Raw genomic sequence first — 19,978 nt, 5'->3', positions numbered from 1 at the left:
CTTTAATCCTTAGAAGCCTGGTTTTACAAACGAAATTTAAAAAACAATAATATTGTATTTAACAATATTATTATTATGTCGTATTAACTTTTGTTGAAAAGAATATTATGCAATGATATCATATATAGAGCCAGATATTAAAAACAAACGTTGCTGCTTCAGGTTCTGAGCAAACCCAGCAAACCGAAGGGACCTCTGGAGGTGTCCGACGTGACCGCGGAGGGATGCAAACTGAAATGGGACAAGCCAGACGACGATGGCGGCGAGCCGGTGGATCACTACGTGATCGAGAGGATGGACGTCGATACTGGAAGATGGGTACCCTGCGCAACGAGCAAAACTCCGGAAGCTGACGTCACTGGCCTCAACGAAGGCAAGGACTACATGTTCCGCGTGAAGGCTGTGAACTCCGAGGGCGAATCTGAGCCCTTGGAAACGGCCATTCCGACCACGGCGAAGAATCCTTACAGTGAGTACACGTGAAATCAATCTTGAGATCGCTCTCAAACGATGACCGATGAAGATTGACGATGAAGGTTGACTATTGTTCGTTTTAATCGTAATTGTCGTTGTCCGTTTATATCGTCTGTTATTCATTTATGAAATTCGTAAATGTCCCGTGAATTCATAAATTCGTTAAATTATGTTACGTGTTCGAACTTTATCAAACATTTTGTAAATACGTCAATTTCATGGACCGGGTATACCTAACGTTTACTTCTGGTAGCGCCCTAAATGTCGTTTGTTTTGAATCACAGCCGAGCCAGAAGCACCTGGCAAACCAGATCTGAAAGACTGGTCTAAACATCACGTGGACCTGAAATGGAAAGCTCCGAAGAACGACGGCGGAGCACCGATAGAGAAGTATATAATCGAGAAGAAAGACTCGTACGGTAAATGGCAGAAAGCAGCGGAGGTGCCTGGAAACAAGACCGAGGGACGCGTGGAGGACCTCGTCGAAGGACAAAAGTATCAGTTCCGCGTGAAGGCGGTGAACAAGGGCGGTCAGAGTAAACCTAGCGAGCCAAGCGACAGCTTGGTCGCCAAAGATCGCTACGCCGCGCCTAGAATCGATCGCACGAACCTGAAGGACATCACTGTCAAGGCTGGCAGTCACATTCGCGTGGACGTGAAGGTGTCCGGTGAACCGCCTCCAACGAAGACGTGGTACCTCAACAAGGCCAAACAGGAAACCGGTGGTATTTTATCCATCGAACTGGAGGACTACAGAACGAAGTACATAGTGATGTCCGCCAGCAGAGCTCACTGTGGCAGCTTGACCCTGAAGGCGGAAAATAGCTCCGGAAAAGACGAAGCCACGATCGAGGTTCTGGTGCTGGACAAGCCTGGAAAACCGGAAGGTCCTCTCAAAGTATCCGACGTGCACAAGGAGGGATGCAACCTCAAGTGGAACCCACCCCTAGACGACGGTGGTTCACCCCTGGATCACTACGTGGTCGAGAAAATGGACACGGAGTCCGGGAGGTGGATTCCAGTGGGACGCACGAAGGAACCCAACATGGCCGTGGAAAATCTGGTGCCTGGTCAGGAGTACAAATTCCGAGTTTCCGCTGTGAATGCGGAGGGTGAATCGGAACCTTTGGAAACTGACCACGGAATCGTTGCGAAGAATCCGTTTGGTTAGCGTCAAATCATTTTCCTCGATTAAAACCCCGAAACAGGCGAAGGAAAGACAAACTACCTTTTATTCGAAATATTTCGCAATGAACAGATAAACACTTATATGTTCATTGTTTTATTTAACTGTTTCGTCTGTTTTATAACTCGTCCGCTTTTTTTTTTTCGAATAAAATTTTGCCTACCTCCGGCTGAGACTCGCGAGCATCGAGCGATCGATTGATATCGTTTTGTCTTTTTCATAGACGAACCAGGCCCGCCTGGTCGTCCAGAGGCAACCGATTGGGACAAGGATCATATCGATCTAAGATGGACTCCACCATTGACCGATGGTGGATCTCCAATCACCGGATATGTGATCGAGAAGCGCGAAAAAGACGGGCCACGTTGGATAAAGGCTCTCGAGACCGGGCCTGAATGCAAAGGACGCATCGACAACCTCGACGAGGGCGTTGAGTACGAGTTCCGAGTGAAGGCCGTCAACGCAGCCGGTCCTGGCCAACCATCGGACGTCAGCAAGCCCATCACAGCCAAGAGCAGACGACGTAAGAACGGTTTTCATTTCTTCTCTTTATTTCGCTCTCTTCGTTATCCCATCTCAACGTATAATTTATTTATCCTCAGTTCCACCGAAGATCGACAGGAAGAACTTGCGCGACATCACGGTACGCGAGTACGAAGCGTTCCACTTCGACGTGAAGATCATCGGCGAACCGCCGCCGGACGTCACGTGGGTCCTCAACAACAAGAGCATACAAGTGACGACCTACCGTCGCATACAAAACGTTCCGTACAACAGCAAGTTCTTCAACGACAAACCCGAGCGCAAGGACAGCGGTTTGTACAAGATCACAGCGGTGAATCAGCACGGATCTGACACCGCTGACGTCGAAGTCACCGTTGTCTGTAAGTCCTCTTCCGTTTAGTTGCTTTAATGGTATTTGGTTGAAAAAAAAATGGATTTAAAATCTCGAATTTTCCACAGCTAAGCCTGGCAAGCCCGAAGGTCCGCTCGAGGTGTCCGACATCCACAAAGAGGGTTGCACGCTGAAATGGAAGAAGCCGAAAGACGACGGCGGCGAGCCCATCGAGGGTTACGTCGTGGAGAAGTTCGATCCAGAGACTGGTGTCTGGTTACCGGTTGGTAAGACGATGGGACCGGAAATGAAGGTGGAAGGACTGACGCCTGGACACGAGTACAAGTTCCGAGTGAAGGCGCTCAACAAGGAAGGAGAGTCGGAACCTTTGGAGACTTTCAGCTCGATCGTGGCTAAGGATCCATTCAGTAAGTGCTTTTTAATTGAACAAATTTGCAGACTTCGCGCACACGAGAGCTGTTAATATTTTGAAAGGTTATTTATTCCATTGATATCAACACTACAAATTTACTACAATTTTTTCGTATTTATTCTCCGAAATCTAGATCAGATTTTGTTACTACAGTAAAGTCTCCTCAAATGCACTGTCTCTACGATAAATGCACAGAAACCATCCCGACCACTAGGGGGTATACCTCTTGCAACGATAAAACTCACCGACATATCTTGGTGTTTTCGCTACGTCCTCTTCTTTATTCGCTGCCCTTCTCTAGGTTCATCGCATTCATGTTTATTCTGTTACTACCCATCCATTTCATCGCCTCACCTTCTTTCATCATACGACGGGACATGGATGTCGGCTGTTCGAAAATAAAAAGATTTTCAATCTTAAAAAAAATAAAAATCTAAGAACTTGGAGGTCCGTGTATTCAACTGTACAAACTTCTTTCAGCTGTCCCAAGCCCTCCGGGAGCACCGGAACCGGTCGACTGGACCGCCAACCAGGTTGATCTCACCTGGAAGGAACCGGTCAGCGACGGAGGATCGCCAATTACAGGGTACATCATCGAGAAGAAAGACAAATACAGCACGATGTGGGAGAAAGCTCTGGAAATCGAGACGCCAATCACGAAGGCCCTCGTCCACGGTCTCATCGAGGGCAACGATTACCTGTTCCGCGTGATCGCTGTGAACAAGGCCGGCCAATCGGAGCCTGGCGACGCCAGCAAAACGTTTACGGCTAAACCACGCTTCTGTAAGTACCCATAATCCCAATGAACACTTACAAGGAAAGCTTCTTAGCCGTCCGTCTCCGATTGTTTTGATTTTTGGATATGTTTCAAAGGACCGAAAAATAAGATATACGTATTTTTTATATCGACCCGTTTTCATATTTAAGGGGTGAAACGACTCCATAAAGTTTCGGCTGCAATAGGCTATCTCCGAAATTATCATAGATAGAAGAAAACTTTTCGAGAAACAGTTAAAAATAAAAAAATGGACGAACATGTCCATTCAAAAACAACAGAAGAATATTTAAAATCACTGACACTGATGGAACATTATGGAACTGAACGGATACGGAACTGACACGTTACGGATATGTGTAAATAGACGAAATTTAGTCGAATCGACACTCGTCCAAATGTTGCGTCTCTTTATTATTTCCGACAACGAAGGTTCCCGCTGCACCACCGAGCAGCAAACATTGTAATTTTTAATATCCGTGGCCCCTGTCCAACTATTTTTCATTATCATATCGTATCCCTGACACCAAACAAGCCCGTATCCTCGTCGCAAATATATCGCACATACTTCTGTTCGTAAAGCACCGCACCAAACGCTTTATAAATAGTCCAGTTTTGGCACCTATCGATCGATCGGTCGCGTATAAATCTTCGTCGTTTCAGTGGCACCCAAGATCGATCGACGCAATCTGCGGGATGTCACTCTCTCGGCTGGTTCGCTGCTGAGATTCGACGCGAACGTGATCGGTGAACCACCGCCGCACATCGAATGGCGATACGGCGCGATCCCGCTGCACTCCGACAGAAAAGTGCAGATCGACAATTCCGACTACAGCACCAAGTTCAGTATTCGTCCCGTGTCCCGCGACGACAGCGGCGATTACCACGTAACAGCCAGCAATTCGTCCGGAAGGGACTCCGTCACCATACAGGTCGTAGTGACAGACAAACCGATGCCTCCCGAAGGACCTCTTCAAGTGACCGACGTCCACAAGGAGGGATGCAAACTGAAATGGAAGAGACCCAAGGACGATGGCGGCACTCCCATCGAATACTACCAGGTGGACAAGATGGACCCAGAGACCGGATGTTGGGTATCCTGCGGTCGATCCACGGAGCCTAGTAAGTCCGATCCTCCTCTTGCAGAAAATTTATAAGTGTTACGAATCGAGCTAAAGCTTGCGTCGCTGTTACACGTGACGTCGATACGTTACTATTCTGCAAAACTATGGGCCGTATGCAAAATTGCAAATATGGAAATTGCATGGTAAAATGGGACGCATGTTTCAGCGAGAAGGAATTTTTGTTAACTTTTTATTTAACGAGATATGATTGTCAAGTTTTGTTTTTCTAATGGAACTGTATGTTTTTTTTTTAGATTATGCTATAGTACTTTTCAAGACGAATTCATTAAGCTTCAATGTATTTACTAGATTTTTATTAGTTTTCAAGATAGAACCCTCCAAAGTTTGCTTTGATAATTCATTCAAAAATACAATAAAGCTTAAATGAATTCGTCTTGAAAAGTACTATCGCATAATCTAAACAAAAATATACAGTTCCATTAGAAAAACGAAACTTGACCACGATATCTCGTTAAATAACAAAGAAAACAAAAATTCCTTCTCGCTGAAACATGCGCCCTATTTTCCCATGCAATTTCCATATTTACAATTTTGCATACGCCCGATAGTTTTGGTGTTAGAGCTCCGTATCACTTAAGCTGAGACACTCTGTAAATAAAGTATACGAGTGACCAGATCGATGAAACTCCTGCGTTCTTTCAGACTTGGAGGTGACAGGATTGACACCAGGCAAGGAATACTTGTTCCGCGTCAGCGCAGTGAACGCCGAGGGAGAGTCGAAGCCTCTGGAGGCGGAACAGGCGATCCTAGCCAAAAATCCATTCGGTGAGCGAATCAAGGCAGACATTCAGTAAAATTTCAATATAATCTCTACTCCATAATCTCTACCCCATAATCTCTAACCCATTCCCCTTGGACATTCCAGACGAGCCAGGCAAACCAGGCGACCTGCGCGCCACAGACTGGGACAAGGATCACGTCGATCTCGCCTGGACTCCGCCGGCGAACGACGGCGGCTCGCCAGTCACCGGGTACATAATCGAGAAGAAAGACAAGTACGGCGAATGGGAAAAGGCCGTCGAAGTGCCCGCGGACGAGACCTCCGCTACCGTTCCCGACTTGATAGAAGGCCAACCGTACGAGTTCCGCGTGCGAGCCGTAAACAAAGCCGGCCCCGGCGAGCCATCGGATCCGACGCCAACGATCATTGCCAAGCCGCGAAACCAAGCGCCGCGCATCGATCGCACGAACTTGGTGGAGGTCAGAATCAAAGCCGGTCAGAACTTCAGCTACGACGTAAAGGTTACCGGCGAGCCACCTCCGACCACGAAATGGACGTTGAACAAGCGGGAGGTGAGACCCACCGAACGCATCAAGGTGAAGCACGTGGACTACAACACAAGTTTGAGCGTCCGAAACGCTACCAGAGCGGACTCCGGCAAGTACGTGCTCACTGCCGAGAACATAAACGGCACGGACGAGGAGGTGGTCAAGGTAACCGTCCTGGACATACCGAGCCCGCCTGAAGGACCGCTCAGAGCGTCGAACGTCCACGCGGAAGGATGCAAATTGAACTGGAAGCCTCCAGAGGACGACGGCGGTCAGCCCGTCGAGAAGTACATCGTGGAGAAAATGGACGAGACCACCGGTCGATGGGTACCCGCAGGAGAAACCGACGGACCCGAAACGTCCCTTGACGTGGAAGGACTCACTCCTGGTCACAAGTACAAGTTCAGGGTTCGGGCAGTCAACAAGCAAGGCAAATCGGAACCGCTCGCGTGCATGCAAACCGTCGAAGCGAAGAATCCGTTCGGTGAGTAAATCCATCTCGAATATTCCGCTGTATTTATGATTATTTATACATGATTATTGTCTTCACGGAGCTTTTAATGATCGCAGACGAACCAGGAAAGCCTGGCACGCCTACCGTCAGCGACTACGACTCGGACTTTGTCGAACTGCAATGGAAACGTCCGGAAGAGGACGGTGGTTCGCCTATTACCGGCTACATCATAGAGAAACGAGACAAGTACAGTCCCACTTGGGAGAAGTGCGCCGAAGTCGAAGGCGACGTGAACCGTGGAAAGGTCAACGACCTCGTCGAAGGCACCCACTACGAGTTCCGGGTCAGGGCGGTCAACAAAGCCGGTCCTGGCGAACCATCCGATGCTTCCAAATCGCACTTGGCGCGACCTAAGAACCGTAAGTATTCCTTTAAAAATCTACGGATTTCACGACGAGCGTAAGAATCAGGTGATTGAAAATCGATACAGGAAAGGAACATCCGAAATCATTTTCGCGATTTATTTTATTCTAACATCTTTGTTATCAAGCGTTACGTCAGTGTGACATTTTTCAGATATGCACCTGTACTATTTGTAAATGATTTTTAATCATGAAAAAAAAAAACAGTTACAGGTAGCCCTAAACAATTACAGGTAACACGATAAGAAAATTGCAAAAATCAATACTGCTGTAGAAGTACAACACTGTACTTCTATAGCCGTGGCGAGGCTTGCCGTCTTAACCGTTTGAGTCCCAGAGACTTTTGTAAAAATACAGTCGGATACAGTAAAATCAATTAATCAGTAAGTCGAATTTTTGTAAAAGTACAGTTGCGTTAAATTAAATTAATAGTTTCTTTTCGTGTTGTGTTGTATCCTTGTATTTTCTATAAAAATTAAGTTGTTTACGCAGAATTAAAAGAAAAAATAATTTGTAATAAGCTTTTGAAACGTAACCCCCTTTTTGTACTGACTCCGACTCTCACACAACACGATTTCACACAAGACGACAATTTTCACGAACCTATCCACCGTGTTATAGAAGGGTTACCTGTACTCCAACAATAAATAATCTGGAGATCCGTTAACAACGAAAACCCCTTCTTCCAGTTCCGCCGAAGATCGACAGGAACTACATGCTGGACGTGAAAGTGAAGGCAGGCGGTTTCTACGACTTCGACGTTCCCGTGATCGGCGAACCGCCTCCATCCAAGACGTGGTCGTTGAAGGGCGTATCGGTAATGGCGGACGATCGCATCAAGATCGTGAACGAGGATTACAACACCAAGGTTCGTGTGATGGAAGCCCGACGTTCCGATTCGGGAGTCTACACCCTGGAGGTGAAGAACATCAACGGCAGGGACGCTGCCACGTTGAACGTGAACGTCCTGGATGTACCATCTCCCCCCGAGGGACCGCTGAAGATAGACAACGTGACGAAGAACGGCTGCAACCTGAAGTGGCGTGCACCGAAAGACGACGGCGGCTCGGAAATTCAGTATTACCAGGTCGAGAAGATGGACACGGAGAACATGCGTTGGGTGCCGGTGGCGGAAGCCTCGTCGACTTCCGCTCACGTGGATCACCTGATCGAGGGACACGACTATCAGTTCCGCGTGCGTGCCGTGAACAAGCAGGGAGAGTCGGCGCCGCTCACTGGAATGGACACCATCACTGCCAAGGACCCGTATGATAAGCCAGATAAACCTGGGGCACCGGTCGCCACCGATTGGGACAAAGATCATGTCGATTTGGAATGGGCACCGCCCAAGAAAGACGGCGGATCACCCATCACGGGTTACATCATCGAGAAGAAACCGCGATTCGGACAGTGGGAGAAGGCCGTGGAAGTGGAGGGCAACAAGACGAACGTCAGAGTTCCCGACTTGGTCGAGGGACAGGAGTACGAGTTCAGAGTGATCGCCGTCAACAAGGCTGGACCTGGAGAACCATCCGAGGCCTCGTCTCCCATCGTCGCGAAACCACGATTCCGTAAGTACAAATACTAATAATAATAATACATTTTACACAGAAAATATTTCGAAGTCCATGTTCGATTAATCGTGATATTCCTCGTCGCAGTTGCCCCGTCGTTCGACCCGCACGCGATGAGCGACTTGACTGTACGAGCTGGCCAGAAGATCAGCTACATCATTCCGATCCAGGCGTCACCCAAGCCTACAGCCACGTGGACCTTGGACGGAGCGATAATCATGGCCGACTCTCGCCACGAGATGTACACCACTAACACAGAGACCACATTCGAGATCCAGTTCTCCGTGCGCTCGGATACAGGTCGATACGCGTTGACTTTGCAGAACGAGCATGGAAAGTTCAGGTATCTTTTACTCGTCGATGTGACGCGTATGTTTATTAATATACATAATAATATGTATATAATTATTTCGGCCGAGAGAAATTAATCGAAATCCGTTCGTTTTAGCGCGAACGCGAGGGTCACCGTCCTGGACAGACCTTCGCCGCCTCAGAAACCACTGGAGATCAGCAACATCACCAAGGAAGGTTGCCACCTGGCCTGGAGGCATCCGTTGGACGACGGTGGCAGTCCAATTTTGCACTACGTCGTCGAGAAGATGGACTTGTCTCGAGGCACCTGGTCCGACGCCGGCATGAGCATGATACTCAGCCACGAAGTAGCTAGGTTGACCCATCGCAAGGAATATCTGTTCCGCGTGAAGGCCGTCAACACCATCGGAGAATCCGATCCTCTGGAGGCGTCCAAGAGCATCGTAGCTAAGAACGAATTCGGTTAGCAGATACCATCGAACGATCCAAACCTTCTGTTAGATCGGAAACAATGTTACATAATTTCTTTTTTATCTTTAGACGAGCCTGAAGCACCTGGCAGACCACAGATCACAGACTGGGACAAGGACCACGTCGACTTGCAGTGGCCAGCGCCGACCAGCGACGGTGGTTCTCCGCTGACTGGATACATTATTCAGAAGAAAGAGAAAGGTAGCCCTTACTGGGTGAACGCGGTCCACGTTCCTCCGAATCAAACGAACACAACCGTTCCGGACTTGACGGAGGGACAGGAGTACGAATTCCGCGTGATCGCCGTGAACGCTGCTGGACAATCCGAACCATCGGAGCCCAGCGATCTCATCACCGCCAAGCCTCGCTACCGTGAGTTTCGTCGATCTCCTTCGTAACTCTTCGAATTCTTCGTAACAATTAACCCTTTGCACTCGAGGCCTTTTTTACTGGTATCCACCAGCAACTCGAAATTTTTCTTAGCATTCTATTGCCATGAATTCTAAGGTATCCAGATTTGAGAATAGGATCATCTTTACCTCGCTGACAATCATTTTATTGACACTTCGAGCTCCAAAGAAATTAAACCTAATTAAGAAATTAAACATTAGGTATTGTAGATTTGCTGCGTGAAACTTAATGGTAGAGTCACCTCTCGAGTGCAAAGGGTTAAAATTGTAATTGTAATGTATTTTATTCTGCCTCTCCTCGGAGTTTGCAGAGCAGCTTCCAACCTCTTTACACTTCGATAACTTAAACTACTCCTTATAAAATATCCTTATTCTAATATATAATATTCGAATATAAAAAAATATACAAAACTGCACACCGTATGCAACGATTAAAATCGAACGTGTCAATAACGCAGAGAAATTGAACTCTTTCAGTGGCGCCAAAGATCAAGACGCCCTTGCAAGACATTCGAATCAAGGCTGGACTCATCTTCCACGTCGACATCGACTTCGTCGGCGAACCCACTCCGGAGGTCACGTGGACAGTTGGAAGCAAATCGTTGGAGACTACGAACAGAACAACCGTCACCTCGATCGGCTATCACACTATCGTTCACACGGTGAACGCCCAGAGATCCGATTCCGGATTGTACCACTTGCTGTTGAAGAACAGCAGCGGCATAGACGAGGGTAGCTTCAACGTGATCGTCCTTGATAGACCAGGACCACCAGAGGCGCCTCTGGAGTACGAGGAAATCACGAGCCAATCGGTCACCTTGTCTTGGAAGCCGCCCAAGGACAACGGCGGTAGCGAGATCACGTAAGCGATCACGTCTCGAAATTAAATAAATTGATAGTTTCCGAAGGGCTCTTGGCGAAAACCACGAAATAAACAAACTTAATGGCTTCTTCCAGTGGATACGTGATCGAGAAACGAGACTTGACACACGGCGGTGGCTGGGTTCCTGCAGTGACACACGTGAATCCCAAATACAACCATGCCACAGTACCGAGGTTGCTCGAAGGTACCACCTATGAGTTCAGAGTGAGCGCCGAGAACCTTCAAGGTCGTTCCGAGCCGCTAACCACCGACCGCTCCATCGTCGCCAAGAACCAATTCGGTAAGTTTCTTTCTCTTTTCAACCGCGAACGATTAAAACGAGGCGAGTGTCCGAGCGTTTTAACCGCGAAATTTCGTTGGCTACAGTCGCACCTGGACAGCCTGGCAAGCCAGAATTAGTAGACGCCGACAAGGATCACATCAAGATCAAGTGGTTGGCGCCGATCAGCAACGGAGGATCGAAGATAATCGGTTACGACGTGGAGAGACGCGATCGCGCAACCGGTCGTTGGTTAAAGGTGACCAAGGAGCCCACCAAGTACGCGGAATACTACGACGACCACGTAACCGAAGGTCACGCGTACGAGTACCGAGTCACGGCCATAAACGCCGCTGGATCTGGAAAGCCCAGCGACACGTCGTCGGTCTTCATCGCGAAACCGATGAAAGAGAAGCCGAAATTGAACCTGGACGCGCTCATCGGACGCAAGATCAAGGTCCGTGCCGGTGAACCAATTAACGTTAACATTCCACTGACCGGCGCGCCGACTCCCACCATCGAATGGACCAAGGATGCAAGGCCTCTCTTGGAAACTCTTCGAATTACGGTAAAGAAAGAACACAGTTTTATTTATAGTCGTCGCGATGGCGCTTCTGCTATTAGATTAATAACCAAAGAAATGTTCGATAAAACGGGTACCAACTCAAACGAATAATAATTTTATTAACGAAGGAACTGTATCGTTTTCAGACCGAGACGAAGAGCGACCGTACGAACCTGTCGATCGAGAAATCGGTCCGAGAGGATGGCGGACTGTACGTGATCACAGCGTCGAACGAGCACGGAAGAGATTCGGCGGATATCGAGGTGATCGTGGTGGACAGGCCCGGACCACCTCAGGGTCCGCTCCAGTACACCGGGACGACGCAAGATACCGTGTCTCTGTCCTGGAACAAACCTCTGGACGACGGTGGATCCGACATTACCAACTACATCGTGGAAGTGTCGGACGTCGGAGCCGATAACTGGCGGCAAACGCCTGGATACTGTCCGCGAACCAGCTACACCGCCAAAGGACTCACCGAGGGTAAGAAGTACATCTTCAGGGTCCGAGCCGAAAACATGTACGGCGTTTCGGAGCCCCTGGAAGGCAAACCAGTCGTCGCCAAGAGCCCGTACGATCCACCGGATGCCCCCAGCCAGCCTGAAATCCTCGGGTACACTCCCAACAGTTGCAGTCTCTTCTGGAATCCACCTCTCAACACCGGTGGCAAGCCCATCACTGGTAAGGAATTTATTAAGGAATTAATTTTGATTCGATTGGATCGAAGGTTGGATTTAGTATCCTTGCATGCCTGATACATCGTTCGATTTCCATCTGCAGGATATTACGTGGAAAGACGCGAGCGTGGCGGCGAATGGCTCAAAGTCAACAACTATCCGACTCCGAATACAACCTTCACCGTCCAAGACCTACACGAGGGCTCTAAATACGAATTCAGAGTCATCGCTGTCAACGAAGCCGGACCTGGCGCGCCTAGCAAGCCCACCGAGCCGATCACTGCTGGACACCAACGTCGTAAGTCTCCTAATTATGAAACAAAAGTGTCTTCGTTTCTATGAATGATTTTAAAATAGATTTCCTCTTTTTCATATTTTCTTAAACGTAATTAACAATGAAACGTTTCCAGTGCGTCCCGATGCTCCCGAACCACCGAAGCCCGATAGAATCACCAAGGATTCGGTGACCCTCAGCTGGCGTCCGCCACGCAGCGACGGCGGTGCCAAGATCAGAGGATACATAATCCAAATGAAGACCAGAGCTCAGGACGAATGGGACGACGTGAACGGTGCACCGATACCAACGAACGTTTACACGGTGCCGAAGCTTACCGAGGGCGAGGAGTACCTCTTCAGGGTGATCGCCGTGAACGACGTCGGGAGAAGCGACCCCAGCAGACAGAGCAATCCGATCGTCATCGAGGAACAGCCCAACAAACCGGTCATGGACCTCGGTGGAGTTCGCGACATCACCGTTCGTGCTGGAGAAGACTTCTCCATTCACGTACCTTACATCGGCTTCCCCAAACCCACCGCCACGTGGTTCGCCAACGACGTCGTCAAGGATGAAACGGACTCGCGCGTCCACCAACAGTTGGCCGACGATTTTGCTAGGTACGCTCTGAATTTCTCGATAACGACGACACGATATAGCAAAATACAGAATAATACAGAATGTCCAGAATATAAGGGATGATTCTTTGCTTGAAAACGAATCGAAAGTGAAGAATGATACTTTTTCATAGGAGGCTTCGTTTTCGTAAAAATAAATCGAAAGGTTTCCAGTCATGTCTGACCACGACTAGCCAGTTCTACTAATGCTGCCATCGTCTGATGTACCGTACCTCTTCTATGCAAACTGCAATTTTTTAAATCATTACAACCAAATGACGTGGACACTAACATAACAAGCAACATAAATAAATAAGTAAATATATAATAAATTAGCAACATAAGTAGAAATGGTTTGTAATGATCAGACACGTTGTTCAAGTCATACACGTGCTCCAAGGAGATTCAACACCAATTTTCTCAAGATTGAAAGTTCAAATTAAAAAACTCTGTTGCTCATTTTCGGTTCATTTCTTCCTCGCAAAATCATCTATTCATCGATTCACGAAGGGTCGAATGCGAACGACATAAAATAAATAGTATTCCACCCGGATGAAACCGCGGGGCATAGCTAGTATATTAATAATTCTCCGTTTCCTACAGTCTCGTGGTGAAGAATTCGAAACGCTCGGATGGAGGACAATACCGACTCCAGCTGCGCAACTCTTCAGGCTTCGACACGGCCACCGTGAACGTTAAGGTTCTCGACCGACCCAATCCACCGGTGAACCTTCACGCCGACGAATTCGGCGGAGATGCACTAACGTTGTTCTGGAACCCGCCGAAAGACAACGGCGGTGCGGATATCACCAACTACGTCGTCGAGAAGCGAGAACCGAAGGGCACATGGTCCAAGGTCCGTTGTCCCGTACTGTATATCGAAACATCTAAGTAAGACGAATCTTCTGCGACGGTCCTTTACTTTGTATCGATGCAACTAACAGGTGAGCAGCTACGTCACGACGCCGTTCGTTCGAGTGAGGAACCTGACGGTAGGAAGCATGTACGAGTTCCGAGTGATGGCTGAGAATCAGTACGGCACGTCTGATCCGGTCACAACGATGGATCCGATCAAGGCCAGACATCCGTTCGATCCACCAGGCGCTCCTGGAGCACCGAGAGGCGTCGAAACAACCGAAGACAGCATCACGATCACATGGACCAAGCCTCGCCACGACGGAGGATCTCCTATCCTCGGATACGTTATCGAGAAGCGTCTGTTGAGCGAGGACAAGTGGACCAAAGCCACCCCGTCTCTCGTTCACGAGACTACTTACAGGTAACGTTCGCGTTAACCTTTATAAAACTTGAAGAAGACGTAAACATTAAAGATCGACGATTTCACGTGCTCAACGAACCGATTGTATTCTCGCAGGGTGACCGGGCTCATCGAAAATCACGATTACGAGTTCCGCGTAGCTGCAGAAAATGCTGCCGGCCGTGGGCCATACAGTTCCAACTCTGAAGTGATCAGAGCTAGCGCGCAACCTTGTGAGTATCCCTGAGAACACGCGATCCTTTTAACCGTAAGGATCCATATCTCTAACCAAACGTGTCGCTTCCAGTCCCACCGAGGATCACGTCAGACCTCAGCATCCGCGACATGACGGTGATCGCTGGAGAACCATTCACGATAACAGTTCCATTCAACGCCAATCCGAGACCGAGACCCAGCTGGTCCATCAACGGCGAAGAGGTTCTCACGGGAGACAGAATCAAATTCGACACCACGGACATCGCCTCGCAATTCATCAACAAGAAGGCCAAGAGGTCCGACACGGGATCGTACACCATCTATCTCACTAACACCGTCGGCACCGACTCTGCCTCCTGCAAGGTTCTCGTTGTCGGTGAGTACTAATTCCCAACAGTTGCAGGAATCAATTTCAAATCATTTCAGAAGTTCAAGGAAACTATCTTGCCCTCAGACAAACCGTCTCCGCCTCAAGCTCCTCTGGACATCTCCGATATCACCCCGGAAACTTGCTCGCTGTCCTGGAAACCTCCCTTCGACGATGGTGGCTCACCTGTCACGAACTACATCGTCGAGAAACTGGACCCTGCTGGCGTGAGTTACCATTTCATTTAGAATTTCTTTTACATTCGATTTCGTACTAGTGCTTGTGACCATCAGGCCTTCCCATCTATGTCATTCAGTTTAGGAATTTAGGTTCAGTTACACGAATTATTTTCTACGAGTAACAGGAGTCGTCGAAGATTAACCTTGAACACAAATTAATTTCAGTACTGGGTGAAGCTGAGCAGTTTCGTAAGGAACACCCATTACGACGTGTTCGGCCTCGAACCAAACCGCAAGTACAACTTCCGCATCCGCGCGGAGAACCAGTACGGAATATCGGAGCCGCTCCAGGCGGATGAACCGATCACTGCCAAATTCCCATTCACCGTACCGGACCCGCCTGGACAGCCACGCGTCATCGACTGGGACACCTCGCAAGCCACTGTGGTTTGGACCAGGCCGATATCCGATGGTGGTTCGCGTATTCAGGTAAACGCGTCCTTACCCAAGAGTGCGTGTACTTCTTTGGTACAAGTTCCTTAAATAGAACACGCTCGTTCAGTTTGTTATAATCAATATTTGCAAGGGAAGAATCTTTATTGTAGACTTATAAGTAGACTGATCTTTATGCATTTACAGGGAATTCGAATTTGCAAGAACCTACAAAATGCAAACAATATGCAAGAATATAAAAAAGATTGAAAGTAAAGTTCATGTTGTAATATTTGCAGAATAAAATAAATTCCTATTTAGGTTCAATTTTTGTCATGTTCGCGAAGATTTTATTTTGCATAATGATCCGCAGTCTACTTATAACCGTCACCGAAAGCGGAAGCAGTTTTAGTTTATACTCCTTGATTTGTTTATTAAACGAACTCCGTAAGTAGAATTGGCGAGAAATGGTCAGACACGAATGAGTTCTATTGTGCCCTAGACAATATTTACGAACTCCGTAAGTAGAATTGTCGAGAAATGGTCAGACACGAACGAGTTGTGTATTGTATCCCAGACAATATTAACCCTTTTCACTCGAGACCTTTGTTTTAGTATCTACCAGCAACTCGAGATGCTTTCTTAGCATTCTATTCATGAATTCCAAGCTATCGAGATTTGAGAATCAGATCACCTTTACCTCACCGACAATCATTTTATTGACACCTCGAGTTCCAAAGAAATGAAACCTAAAGAATCATTATTGCTGATACATTTATTACGTGAAACTTACTGGTGACTGAGAATCACCTCTCGAGTGCAAAGCGTTAAACAATCAACAAAGATCACTGTACGCAGGGAAAGGACTAATACCTTTTGCTCCCTTTAGGGTTACAAGATCGAGTTCCGCGATCCCGCGGACGACGCCACGTGGCGAGTGGCGAACGACTACCTAGTGAAAGACACGACCTACATCTGCTACAGTCTGGCGGCTGGTCACGAGTACGAGTTCAGGATACGAGCCATGAACGCGGCCGGATACAGCAGGCCCAGCCCGCCCTCGCCGGCGTTCAAGATCAAGAGCAAGTTCAACGTGCCATCGCCACCTGGCACGCCGCAAGTCGTCAAAGTCGGCAAGAACTACGTCGATCTCAAATGGGAGGCGCCGATTTCCGACGGTGGCAGCCGTATCACCGGCTACGTGATCGAAAAACGGGAAGTCGGAAGTCCCATCTGGGCGAAGTGCAACGAGTACAACGTCACCGACACGGAGTACACCGTGATGCATCTGATAGAGCGCGGCGACTACGAGTTCAGGATCTTCGCGGTGAACGCCGCCGGAAGGTCGGAACCGAGCTCCTGCACCACACCCGTCAAGATCTGCGAGGTCGTGGGCGGCGAGAAGCCAGAGTTCGTCAGAACGTTGCCCGTCAGTCAGATCATGCCACTCGGCAAGACTCTCGTGTTCGAGTGCGAGGCCACTGGAAACCCTCTACCGACGGCCAGGTTAGTTGAGATGCTTGCTAAAATAAAGATTTTGATGATTTATTATATTAAGTTGTCCAGGAAAGTTCGTGGCAATTTTTAAGAAAGATTCAAAGGCACGTTTGAATTTTAATATATTTTTATTGAATTACACAGGTACCATTTTGTTCCGCAAATTCAACTCGTAATAGACTACCCATTTTATGCATTTATGACATACGATAATACAGAATGTTGAATATATTCTACAATCATTAAAATAATATTGTTATTCCATTTTGCATAAACCTGCATACCTTTTAGTTACGTTTAGCACGTATTTATTAGATGGTATCAGTTTATATCGCTATAGAGATAATTAGATAATGTTACAATTTCTTAATCTCCTTTTCACGCGTAAACTATAAGTTAACCAATATCGCTCATCCAGGTGGCTGAGAAACGGCCGGGAAATCACTCTCGGCGGTCGTTTCCGTACGGAGGCGTTCGACGGAATCTACAGACTGGTGATATCGGAGGTCATGGTCGCGGACGACGGCGATTACAGCTGCCAAGTGGTGAATCCGCTCGGCACGGCCACGACGACGTCCAGATTGAAGATCGGCAGCCCGCCGCGCATCGAGCGTATGCCGGACGACCTGTACCTGGCCGAGGGCGACAACACGAAGATCAAGATCTACTACAGCGGCGACCAGCCCATGGAGATTACCCTGAAGAAGGATGGAAAGAAGATCGACGACGGGCCTCACATCAAGTACACCGTGTTCGACGATTACCTGATCATCTTCATCAAGGACATCCAGTCGGACGACGCGGGCAATTACAATCTCTCGATCTCGAACGACAGCGGCAGCGTGAGCGGTTCCTTCAACGTGTACATCACCGGTTTGCCTGGACCGCCGACAGGACCGCTGGACGTTTCGGACATCAACAAACACAACTGCACCCTGTCCTGGCACCCGCCGAAGGTGGACGGTGGTCTTCGCGTGACTCACTACGTCGTAGAGCGTCGCGACGTCACCCACACTCACTGGATCACGATCTCGTCCTTCTGCAAGGACTGCAGTTTCATGGTGCAGGGCCTGACGGAGGGACAGGAGTACCTGTTCCGAGTGATGGCCGTGAACGACAACGGAATGGGACCACCGTTGGAAGGAACGAATCCTATCAAGGCCAAGGCGCCGTTCGATCCACCGGGTCCTCCGGGAACGCCAAAGGTCACCGAGATCGGCGGAGACTTCGTGCACCTCTCCTGGGAGAAGCCCGAGACGGACGGCGGGTCCAAGGTTCAAGGCTACTGGATCGACAAACGCGAGGCCGGCAGCCAGACTTGGCAACGCGTGAACGTCGCCATCTGCATGCCGACGCAGATCAACATCACCAACCTGATCGAAGGAAGGCAATACGAGTTCCGCGTGTTCGCCCAGAACGTCGCGGGCATTGGTCCAGAGTCCAAGGCTTCGACTTCGGTGAAGATCACCGATCCTCAGGCGGCGAAGGCTCCGGAGGTTATACAGCCTCTGCACAAGGTCAACTGCGTGCAGAACCACAACGCGACGTTCACGTGCAAGATCATAGGCACCCCGAGGCCGACGATCACCTGGTTCAAGGGCGCCCGCGAGATCGTCAGCGGATCTCGCTACAACATATACTCGGAGGGCGACGTGCACAACCTGGTGATACACGACGTCTTCGGCGAGGACGCGGACGAGTACTTCTGTCGCGCTGTGAACAAATGCGGCGTCAAGTCGACCAAGGGCGAGCTTCTGATAAAGACCCCGCCGAAACTGAACGTTCCGCCGCGGTTCAGAGACACCGCGTTCTTCGACAAGGGCGTGAACGTGGTCATCAAGATTCCGTTCACCGGCTACCCGAAACCCAAGATCAGCTGGGTGAGGGAAGGCGAGACGATAGAATCCGGAGGACACTACACGGTAGAGGTGAAGGAGAGACACGCCGTGCTGACCATCATAGATGGCAGCCGAATCGACTCGGGACCTTATCGCATCACCGCGGAGAACGATCTTGGCCAGGACACGGCTATCATCAAGATCCAGATCAGCGACCGACCAGACCCACCCAGATTCCCTCAGATCGACAACGTTGGACACGACTCGCTGGCCCTCAGCTGGAAGCCACCGGTTTGGGACGGCGGCAGCAACATCACCAACTACCTCGTAGAAAAGAGGGAACACCCCATGACCAGCTGGATCAGGGTTGGAAACACGAGGTTCTGCTCGATGGCGGTCACGGGACTCAGCGCGGGACACCAGTACGACTTCAGGGTCTGCGCGGAGAACATCTACGGGAGATCCGATCCCAGCGAGGTGACGCCGTTGATAACGACCAAGGGCACCGTGAAGAGGGAGTTCAAGCAGAAGGAGTACAAAGTGGACGCGACCGGAAAGAGGATTCGCGGCAGGGACGACGAGAAACCGCGCGACTACGATCAATTCGTCTTCGACGTTTACAGCAAATACGTGCCGCAGCCGGTTGAGATCAAGCACATCTCCGTCTACGACAGATACGACATCCTCGAAGAGATTGGCACGGGCGCCTTCGGGGTCGTTCATCGCTGCCGCGAACGCGCCACCGGGAACATATTCGCCGCCAAGTTTATTCCAGTGTCCCACGCGATGGAGAAGGAGCTCATCAGGAAGGAGATCGACATAATGAACCAGCTGCACCATCCGAAATTGATCAACCTCCACGATGCCTTCGAGGACGACGACGAGATGGTCCTGATATTCGAATTGTAAGTATCCAGTTCGCGTAGACGCGGCGATCGCGTACGGTAGAAGGGCTCTTGCGTCGTTCGTAATCTCGACCTTTTGTTTGGTCAGCTTGTCCGGCGGTGAACTCTTCGAGAGGATCACGGCGGAAGGGTACACCATGTCCGAGGCCGAGGTCATCAACTACATGAGGCAGATCTGCGAGGCCGTCAAGCACATGCACGAGAAGAACATCATACACTTGGGTAAATGAATAGATTTCCGTCTTGGGAGA

The 19,978-nt window shown here is 49.2% G+C and overlaps 1 protein-coding gene across 45 annotated transcripts in view; it reads left to right on the top strand.

Annotated features, from left to right (window-relative positions):
• LOC128887865 (twitchin) overlaps positions 1-19,978 on the top strand; it is a 91,853-nt gene that overhangs the window by 63,011 nt on the left and 8,864 nt on the right. For all 45 annotated transcript variants that reach the window (XM_054144266.1, XM_054144265.1, XM_054144302.1 and 42 more), the window contains 29 exons: positions 163-469; positions 759-1,640; positions 1,884-2,183; positions 2,263-2,544; positions 2,624-2,923; positions 3,409-3,711; positions 4,367-4,825; positions 5,491-5,613; positions 5,714-6,601; positions 6,688-6,990; positions 7,683-8,564; positions 8,655-8,910; positions 9,016-9,341; positions 9,420-9,722; positions 10,238-10,622; positions 10,718-10,923; positions 11,010-11,470; positions 11,614-12,148; positions 12,248-12,442; positions 12,555-13,038; positions 13,639-13,891; positions 13,980-14,314; positions 14,411-14,526; positions 14,601-14,885; positions 14,964-15,103; positions 15,281-15,544; positions 16,377-16,993; positions 17,403-19,727; positions 19,816-19,949. In XM_054144266.1, coding sequence (XP_054000241.1) covers positions 163-469; positions 759-1,640; positions 1,884-2,183; positions 2,263-2,544; positions 2,624-2,923; positions 3,409-3,711; positions 4,367-4,825; positions 5,491-5,613; positions 5,714-6,601; positions 6,688-6,990; positions 7,683-8,564; positions 8,655-8,910; positions 9,016-9,341; positions 9,420-9,722; positions 10,238-10,622; positions 10,718-10,923; positions 11,010-11,470; positions 11,614-12,148; positions 12,248-12,442; positions 12,555-13,038; positions 13,639-13,891; positions 13,980-14,314; positions 14,411-14,526; positions 14,601-14,885; positions 14,964-15,103; positions 15,281-15,544; positions 16,377-16,993; positions 17,403-19,727; positions 19,816-19,949 — 12,649 coding nt within the window. The remainder of the gene's footprint in view (positions 1-162; positions 470-758; positions 1,641-1,883; positions 2,184-2,262; positions 2,545-2,623; positions 2,924-3,408; positions 3,712-4,366; positions 4,826-5,490; positions 5,614-5,713; positions 6,602-6,687; positions 6,991-7,682; positions 8,565-8,654; positions 8,911-9,015; positions 9,342-9,419; positions 9,723-10,237; positions 10,623-10,717; positions 10,924-11,009; positions 11,471-11,613; positions 12,149-12,247; positions 12,443-12,554; positions 13,039-13,638; positions 13,892-13,979; positions 14,315-14,410; positions 14,527-14,600; positions 14,886-14,963; positions 15,104-15,280; positions 15,545-16,376; positions 16,994-17,402; positions 19,728-19,815; positions 19,950-19,978) is intronic.

Source organism: Hylaeus anthracinus, unplaced genomic scaffold, assembly GCF_026225885.1.
Source record: "Hylaeus anthracinus isolate JK02 unplaced genomic scaffold, UHH_iyHylAnth1.0_haploid 11989, whole genome shotgun sequence".
Taxonomy (NCBI): Eukaryota; Metazoa; Arthropoda; class Insecta; order Hymenoptera; family Colletidae; genus Hylaeus; species Hylaeus anthracinus.
This window is presented reverse-complemented; position numbering and strand designations above follow the sequence as displayed.